This window comes from Cynocephalus volans, chromosome 3, assembly GCF_027409185.1.
Source record: "Cynocephalus volans isolate mCynVol1 chromosome 3, mCynVol1.pri, whole genome shotgun sequence".
Lineage (NCBI taxonomy): Eukaryota > Metazoa > Chordata > Mammalia > Dermoptera > Cynocephalidae > Cynocephalus > Cynocephalus volans.
This window is the reverse complement of record NC_084462.1, coordinates 141,143,526-141,153,107: the sequence shown is the minus strand read 5'-3', so window position 1 is coordinate 141,153,107 and position 9,582 is coordinate 141,143,526. Positions and strand designations below refer to the sequence as shown.

At 47.7% G+C, this 9,582-nt stretch overlaps 1 protein-coding gene across 2 annotated transcripts; it reads right to left on the bottom strand.

The window, feature by feature from the left end:
• Positions 1-597: 597 nt before the first annotated feature.
• DACT1 (dishevelled binding antagonist of beta catenin 1) lies at positions 598-8,962 on the bottom strand. Of its 2 annotated transcripts, none has more exons than XM_063092311.1 (4): positions 8,618-8,962; positions 6,293-6,425; positions 5,392-5,547; positions 598-2,546 (listed from the first exon to the last, which is right to left on the bottom strand). In XM_063092311.1, the coding sequence occupies exons 1-4, from the start codon at positions 8,960-8,962 to the stop codon at positions 649-651; spliced, it is 2,532 nt and encodes an 843-aa protein (XP_062948381.1). In that variant the 3' UTR covers positions 598-648. The 2 variants fall into 2 exon arrangements, with proteins under 2 accessions (XP_062948381.1, XP_062948382.1); XM_063092312.1 differs by having other exon boundaries at positions 598-2,435.
• Positions 8,963-9,582: the final 620 nt, after the last annotated feature.

Here is a 9,582-nt window from a genome sequence, read left to right as displayed (position 1 = left end):
AATTTTTTTAAGGTATCACCAGCCTCCGTATCCAGGTTGCCATCTCTGGATTTAGGGTCTGGTCTACAAGTTCTGAGTCCAGGAAACAGAACAGTTCCAAGAAGAAAATAGAATGGGGATACATCTGAGAAATGTAAACCATATAAAAAGTTACAGAAAACAATGACTGTCCCCTCGTACCTACTTCATGCAATTGTATAAAATACCTCTCAACAGGAAAATCCTCGTGAAGACACTGCCCTAAAGAACCAAGGAGAAAATATATGTCCTAAAGTTCCATCCACCCGACCTTGGGATAGAAGATCTCATCCCGATAAAACTTGAATATCAAAACCTGTACCTTGCCAGATGCGAAGAAAATTCAAAATAAAAATCAGCTGATACCACAAAACTCATTCCCTACCGTATCACCACCATCAAAACCTCAATATTTACTTCTAATTAGCAAAACATTCTTTACCTTCCATTAAAGGCACTAGTGTCCATACATGAAGACCTAATTTACCTCGGTTTCACATTACTTTTTTTTTTTTTTTTAAGCATTCCATGAAAGTATTACACAAAAATTAAGACGCCACCTTTTTTAAAAAACGTCGGTACCTGGAGGGCGGGGCTGGCGTACACACTTTCCACGACCAATGACGCTGCTCAAACCGTCGTCATCAGTTTCAAAGAGCCAGACCGAAAGCGGAGGATTTTCTTCTTGAGGTTATGTGAAGCCTTAATTTTGACGAAGGTTTTTGTGGGGTGGCCGTGACGGTCTGCGGCGGTGACCGTCTGCACTGGGAGAGTCTGGACAAACTGGGGCCACAGGAAGCCCCCGCTCTCCTCCGAGTCGCTGGAGGTGGTGCTGTCCCCTGCGAACTCGGCGTCGCTCACGCTGGACTCGCTGTCGCCGAAGCAGTTGGTGGTGTAGCTGCTCTGCTCGTCCTCGCTGGTGTCCACCACGGTGGAGTGGAAGAGGGACTCGCACTCGGCCGAGTACTCGGAGTCGCTGGCCACGTAGGCGTAGGGGCTGGCGTAGGGCAGCGGCACGGCCGCGGGGTGCACGGCCGCGGGGTACACGGCCACGTTCTCCCTGCGCGCCCTGCGGGCCCTCCGCAGGGCCTCTTCGTAGGACATCTCTGCCGAGGACTTCCAGCGCCGGTAGTCGGTTCGCTTGTGCTTGGGTTTGGCCACCACCGCGTCGCGGCCGTGCGCCTTGTGCCCCGCCCTGTGGCCACCGCCCAGGGGCCTGCCGGGCAGCCCCGCCTCGGGCAGCCCGCCCCCGCTCTTCCTCCCCTTGGCAGAGGCTTTCTTGAGTTTCTTATTTGTATCCACGTCCTCCGGGAAGCGACACTTCTTGCTGCCGGCCCGCGTCTTCTCCCTGACGGTGGGCAAGCCGTTCTCCAGCCCCTGGAGGGCCTGGCCGCGCGGCTTCAGGCTGGAGCTCTTCGGGCCGCCCGCGTTCCGGTGGCCCCGGTGGAGCCTGGAGCCCGGCTGCTGCGCCGGGATGAACTGAGCCTTCACCAGATGCCCGTCCTCGAGGCTTTGGGAAGAAGAGCCCTCGCTTTTGAAATCCAAGACTGGCCTCTCCTCCACAGGGAAGGCTGGAGACAGCAGTGGAGGAGGCGCAGCCGGGGAGGCACCCTGCAGGCTGCTTTTCTGTGCCATCTTTTTCAGGGGCTGGACAACCTTGTTCTCTTGCAGGGGGGCGGGGCCTCTGCCTGGGCTCTCTTTTGGAGAGGCAGCTGAGATCTGACTGCTTTCTTTAAGGGACTCCCCTGTCCCAGCAGTGGGACACCGAGCAAGTTCTTGGGAGGCTGGCTTGGCATTTTTTGGCAGATGCTTGCTTTGAAGTTCAGAGGCAGCACCTGGTGGTGGGCAGCCCTCTGACGGGGCCATCCTCTTACTTTCCACTTGTTCGGCCTTTGATTCTTTGGACCACTGCTTCAGTGGGGAGAACGTTCCATTGTCCAAAGAGGGTATTCCGCCAGAGGGCAAACACGCCTGTTTCGAATTCTTAAGGCTCACACCATTGCTCTGTGAGACACAGGCAGTTGCTCTGACACAAACACTCCCGTTCCTCAGAAGCCCCTTCGTGGGGTCCGCATTCACACTGGTTCTTGGTTTGTTGGTCCTTACAGGGTGTGTTTTTTTCTGGACCAGGCTCAGAATGTAGCCATCCATTTTCTTGCTGGATGAAGGATGGGAAGCAGACCACAGACTGCTAGGAGATGGTAAGGAACTGTCTGCTTTGATGCCATCTAGCTCAGATCCAACGCCTGTGCCACTGGCATGGTTCCCAAGCCTCTCCTCTTCCCTCAGAGGGTTGCCCGTCAGACAAAGGAGGAACATGGGGCTCTGCACGGCCACGGCATGAAGTGGACTGGGATAGCGATATACATCATTCCCGTTTTTTGACACCAGATCACACTGGTACTTGGGATTCACATCTGCAATGACATCAAGGGAATTAAATTGTGGTGTGGAGGGGGAACGACAAACTGCCGCTGAGGCCTGGTCTTCACAGTGGCCTTCTTTATATTCCAGCCATCCTATGAGATCTGAAAAACATTTAAAGGTACACTCTGAAGAAATGAATTGGTCAGCACCAGCTTGACTCTTTGGCCAATTTTTATGAAGAAAAATTCATGGGTAGAGAGAGACTGCCAAAGGATTAAAAAACACACCACTAGCTACTCTACCATTTTACATACAGCTCACCCTGCTAGATGAGGAGGAAAGTATCAAAAAGAATTTTACAAGACATGATACTCGTATATCCTCTGAAGGAAAAATAGCCATTAAGAATGCTTTCAAACTATTGAATAATATAAGAAGAACACTTTACAGTTTAGGGAAAATCATGATATAATACCAGAGTATGATTAAATTTTATTAAGACTGCAGGTATGCAAAGAAACGAAGTCTGAGATGAAGCACCTCAAGATTCTAAGAGTAGCATCTCGGTGTGATGGGAAAGCAAGTGAGTTTATTTTCTATTTTCTAAATTTTCAACAATAACTGTACTGTATTTATAATGAAAAAATTAATGTTTTTTGAGTCATTCTTTCTCTAGGCTACTCTCCCCTCTGTGTTCTATTCCTGGTTTCCCTTTAAAATATTTCAGATACACTGTGGACTTTCTCCTCATTTTTTATTTTTTTAAACTTGATTCCTAATGACATTCACTCAGTTGAGAGGCCAGGGAAACTGGTCAAATTTCAATAAAGACTAATGAAATATGAATAATCATCTCATATTTTCAATAGTGACACAAAAATAAAAGTATTTGTTTAATAGGATAAGAAATTCTCAATAAGGTTTTAAAAGGTTGAGTAGTAGTAGTATGGATAAATTTCTCACATATCAAAAATGTAGATACCAAAATACAATAAAAGCAAGCTCGCTCTCTTTCTTTTCTTTCTTTTTTTTTTTTTTTTTTGTCAGCTGGCTAGTAAAGGGATCTGAACCCTTGACCTTGGTGCTATAATACCATCTTCTAACCAATTGAGCTAACCAGCCAGCACCTTTCTTAATTAAATGATTTTGACCTCATATCTTGGTGAATATTATAGACATCAAAGCCTTTCAATGACCATTAGTTATCAGAGAAAACTAAAGTTGAATTTATCACTAATTTGTCCTCTATTATAATTATATTTATTCATTCAAATATTGAGAACCTACTATATGTAAAATTCTATGTTAGTTGTTTAAGGGAAAGCTCCATGAACTTCCTTGATAATTAGCAGTCTCAAGGAAAAAAATAGTCTAGACAGAGCTGATACAATTTATTTGTAAAGAAAAGATTATAATAAAAGTGTCATGTCCCCATTCACTTGACCCCCAATAAATAGCTTGTTCTAAGAGCAAACCTCTCTAGCTAACATTCTTCTCCATCCCTCCTCCCCGACCACCCTAAGCCCTATCTTTGCCTTACTTAGAACCACATTTACCTACACTTCACCATTCATCCCTTTTCCCTATTTAGAGTTGAACAAAACAGACATCCCATCCCCCAAGGCCCAACCCAACTGTCTCAATTATGTGAGGATGTGACATTTGGGAGAGCCAGAGTCTGTCTTCAAGGAAGACCTGGACCAAAGTGCCTTTAATGGGTTTATAAAGTTTCCCTCTGAAACCAGATCTGCAGAGTGAAGGAGAGTAATTACCAATGAACTTGAGGCCCAGACATTCTAGATGACACAGTTCTGTGCTTCCCAAAATGATTGCTGCTGACAACACATACTTTACAAAGACACCAGCCAGTTAGCAACCTCAGCTGCTCAGTATTTTATGTTTGCCTTGCCTGTACTCAAAAATTCAGCCTTACACACAAGTGAAGAATGCAGACAAGCCAAGGGTGAAGGACTTATTCCAGAACCTACTGCAACTCTCATCTCCTTATTTTCTTGGCTTTTCCAAGGAATTACAATATAAGAGGACTAAAGAAGGGGTCCTGAGTAGCAGCAACAACTCTTCCATTCAGCAGATGGGGAGTCTCTGACAAACAGATTATAAGCCAAAATTCCTCCTCTGTTAGATGAGGTTGAATACATCAATTTCTGAGTTCCCTTGGGGTGGTGGAAAAACATGGACCTGACAGTTAGGCCTGAGACTGAATCCTGACTCTGCCACTCACTAGCTATATAACCTTTAATAACTTATCTAACCTGACCAGGCCTCATTTTTTTGATACTTAAAATGGAGCTAATATAACACCTGCACCCCACAGAATTGTTGCGAGGATTCAAAGGAAATAAATGTATGCAGAGCATCCAGTACAATGTTTGACATAGCAGAAATGCAGAAACTCTTTCAGTACAAAAACAGCATGATCTCTCTGGAAGCATTGCAAGGACAGCCCAAAAAGGAGAATAAAGGCATATAGGGAGATCTCATATTACCCACCTGCTAAAAAACAGAGCAGCCATCATACAGGGCATGCTGGAGAACATGGAGAGGCAACTGCTCCCCAAAGTGCCACACAGGCTGATGGACATATTTAACTTAATGTGAGCTTTAATTGATTAAAGGAAGAAGAAAACAGTTCCAGAGTGGTTTTCAAAAGAAAATGCAGACAAGTTAAAGTAGCAGCAAAGGCTCAGAAACAGAGCTCAAGACCTATAATATTGGGACAGGATTTCTAAAGAAAAACTGTTTTGCTACTATGCAAATATAAAGACAAGTGGCACCCAAAGAGTACTAGAATAGTTCTAGATATTTACCTAGATAAAACTACAGTAAATATCTAGAACTATCTTGTTAGATGTAACTGTGGCATTAAATGCAGCAAATTGAGGAACCTTTGTTGTTCCATCAGGAAAAGATATTGGACCTAGATAACCTTTCAGAGCCCTTGATCCCTTCCAGTTAAAAATTTTTATCAATGCTAAAAATTCTTACCTGCAGATTTGGGGCAACCATCTGAAATAGTCAAGGTTGCCTCCAAGGGGCTGCAAAAGCAGGTGCTGGAATGACAACTGGATAAACACTCACTGAACACCGAGTTAGAGGAATTGGAAAGGGATCCTGAAGCCCCATCACTCAGCTCATAAAACCCTACAAATAAAAACACCATAGGAATTAAGATCATGCCAAAGAATAATACATATTTATGCTTAAAAGGAAAAGGGGTCCTCACCTAGGAAAGGGAGTCTTTGGGGGTTGAGGGGGGTTTGTTGTTTTTTGGACAATTTTGGTTCACTGGATTTTAGTGTCCTGATTTTATGGTTTTATTTCAAACAGTCTTAGGAAATGGCCAAGAGTCCATAACCATAACTATGGGTACATTTCAGAGTTACTCTCACCCTCATATTGACCTTCCTCCTTGATCCACCTTTACAGATATGCAAGGAAAGAAACTTAGATCCATCAAAGCTTCAACTTTACCATGAATGTTTCTCAAAAGAAATAACTTTAAGAGAAAAACAATTCTTTTTAAGGAGCCAAATGGTTTAAAAGGAAAAAAAACTTTTGAAGTGGTCTCAGGAAGTTGAAGTGTGACTAATTTTCTAGCCCAGTTCTGACTTTCTCAAGTTTCAAAGGATGGCTGCTCTTCCAGAAATTTGAATAGAAGCTTTTATTTTTAAACTCAGGGGACTCCAGTCAAATCAATATCATTATTAAAAATGTTTTTGTCTGACTTTATTTCCCTTTCATGCAACTGACTGGCAGATGGCTTTTTTTCTCTCTCTCTGCAGTGAAACAAACTCCATTGCCATTTGCAGGTCTGGGAATGTTAACCGCAGGGGGCTGAGGTATAACTCATGAGTGCAGAATTCCATTCTTGGGCTCACACACTCACCTGAGCTAGGCCGGCTGTCTGTCTCCAGGTGCTCTTCTGATGTCTTTTCTACATCCAGTTTCAGGTCACTTATCTGCTTGTCCAGCTCCTGCAACTGATTCAACAAACCAGCATCTCTTCTCCTCAAACAATTCTGATTAGGAAGAAACAGAGAAAGGAAAAATGAACACACTTTGGTGACCAAAAAACCACAAAGTCTGCTCTAAGTATTCAAATTACCAATCTGAAGAGTTCACTACACTTTCCAAAACTAAAATCTTACTGGATGACCTGAAATAAAGAAAAAATTTAAGAACTCAAGAATATATCCTATATTTAATTCTGCTTTCTCACATTTTGTTGTGATACAAAGTTTCTTCATAAAGACAAGACTTGCTTTTAGTTTCAACTAATATATACAAACTGATGTTTTATAGGTAGGGACAACAAAAATGCATTGAGACTTTAAATTATCTGGTGCACAGCCAGTTTTTAAAAAACAGTACTTCACAGTAGACTCTTTAATTTGAAGTCAGAGTAACAGATTTCCTACAATACGCTATAATCTTTCTCAGGTGAGATTTTCTGGCCAAATGTCTTGGCCTGCAGAGTTTTGTTTTCTATCACTTGCTTTGTGGCTTTTAATCAGTCTTAGGGCCTTTGAAAGTGAGAAACTAATACTAATAGCCAGTGCCAAGCATAATGTGAGCTGGCAGAATCCAAAACCCTCAAGGGAAGGCCCATCAAGATTTGAACTCTGCTGGGTTTCCAAAGGTGACAGATTGGTTGTGCTAACTCATACTGCCACCTAGTGCTCCCTATTGCTGGAAAAGCGAAAGAACTCAAAAGGCATCTGGTTCAAATCATGAATGCCAAGTCTATAAATGAAAATAGTACCATAAACACTGACTGGACTGGAATTCTCTTGACATACTGCCTTGCTCCCCTCCAGAGGACAATAGGAATGCACCACTCACAATCTCAAGATTCATGAACACAAAAAGGTGCTATTGTACAAAACAATGCATGAAATGTAAATAACCAGGCATAACCAGTGAGAACTGGCTCAAATCAATGCTACATGCAAATCTGGTCTGTTACCAAAGAAACTCAGTAAAATGCTAAAACAGAGGTATTGCACAAACCACAGCAAACATCCTTACAAAATAGATGCATATGAATATCTTCTCCTCTTGTCTGTCTTTTGACTTAAAAGCTTGGAGACATAAACCATATGCTGGATTGCTAGAATGAGTTTCTTCAGGAAAAATGAACCTCACAAACAAAAGCACATTGATGCTCAAGGGAAAAAAACACACACAAAAATTATCTGAAAAGAGATAATACGAGAAAACACATGACAACCACACAGCATCATCAGTTTATTGTAGGAGGGCCATTATCTAGCATGTGTCTAGTTTCAGATAGTGTCACATGGTCAGGTAAGGATCTTTGCTGTTTCCAAAACTACATTTTGAGGTCACTGAAACAAAGCTGCCGCCATTATTCTGAGGCGGGGTCAAAGCTCTTCATCAATACATCAAACCCCCAAGTTCTTTTTCTTCCCCATTAATGAAGACTGTGTAGAATGACTGAGATGCTGACAGAAATCCAATAAGATAAATGTTCCCTGAGAGCAGCTTCTCTCCCACCTCAATCAGCAATCACAGCTAGCAGAACATATAAAATATGAGAGGAGGGAGCACGTTCTCCAGCCAAATTTCCATCATTGCATCTAGTTTTAGCTGCCTTGCACAAAGAGCTTCTATGCGAAATTAAGCACCAGCGCGGGTGAAAGCTGGCACGCTGGCGAGAGCCCCGGGAGAGGCAGGGCTCCCGACCCGCGCTTCAGTGTCATCGTAAAACTCAGCGTTGGACAGTTAACCACGCCGCAAGCCCCCTCCTCGGCTTTTGTCCCCTCTCGGCGGGAGGAGATGAGGCGAAGACTTTCAAATGAAACGATGTTTTAAGTGCGGGTTTGCAAACCTCTGGGGAGAGGGCACGTACTCGTCTAACTAGGGAGATGGAAGGTTAGAACCAGGCGACTCCAAGAATCCCGAATGCAAAGGAGGAGGGGAGAGCGGCCACCCCCTCCCCGCGATCCGCGCGAGGTCGCCAGCCCCTCACCTGACACAAAGCGGGTACACGCCAGAAACGCGTGGGCGTCGGCAGCCCACGCGCCGCTGCACACGCAGGGATGGGGGTCGGAGACGGGACAAGGGATGTGGTCCCATAACCGCGAGAACTCCCCCAGCCAGAGGCCACCCGGCTCCCACCCCAGGCCACCTGCCTGACCTCCAGACCCGCGACGGCGACAGCCGTTCCCCACCGCCGAGCGCGACCTACCAATTGCTTCCGCAGCAGCAAGATGTTCTCCTCCAAGAACTTCTCCTCCAGGCGGCTGCGCTGCGCCACCTCCCCCGGCAGCTCCCCGGCGCGGGACGCAGGGGGTGGCGCGCCCCCAGCGCCGCGCAGGGCGCCCCGGACCAGCAGCTCCTGGCGCTGGCGCAGGTACTCCAGCTCCGCCAGCCCGGCCAGCGTGGCCTCCTGCCGCTCCCGGGTGCGCTGCCGCTCCGTGTCCGCCTCGCCCTTCTCCCGCCAGCGCCCCTCGGGCTCCGCCGTGCGTTGCTCGCCCCGGGCCGGCGCCTGCGGCTCCAGCTCCCTTGCCGTCCCGGCCGGACTCGGCTTCATGGCCCCCGACCCGGCCGCGAGCACCGTCACCGCAGCCGAGCCGCCCGGGCGGAGGAGCGGGGCGCTAGGGCTGCGGCCGCGGACTCATGCCGCCCGGCGGCGACCACAAGCGCTCCGGACCCGCGCGCGGCCGCCGGCTGCAGCCGTCCCGGCCCGGGCGGCGCCGTCCGCTGTCGCCGCGCGTCCCTCGCCGCTGATAACGCCCTGCCCGGCGCTACGTCACGCGCGGCCGCCCTGCACACCCCCGCCCGGCGCCCGCCTCCCCGCGCCGGCCCCTCAGCTCGAGGCCCGCGCCCCGGGCGTCCCCTCTTCTGTCAGGCGCGCCCCGCCCGGCCCGCCCCTCCCCGTCTCCTCCCCCGCCCTTCCCGCCGCCTCCTCGCCCCCTGGTCGGGTTGACGGCGCCCGATTTTTCCCTCGTTCCCTATTGGTTCTTTTCCACCGCCCAAAGCGGGGGGCGAGCGCCGCGAGCCCCAGCGTCCCGTCGCAGGCAGAGGCCGCCGAGGGACGCGGCAGTTGGACTCCCCAGAGAACTTTCTGAAACTCGCCCAAGTCGCAGCGCATGACCTTAACCCTTTCCCCGCACGTCCGCTCTCCACAGCCGCTCGCGCCCGTCCGGCTGT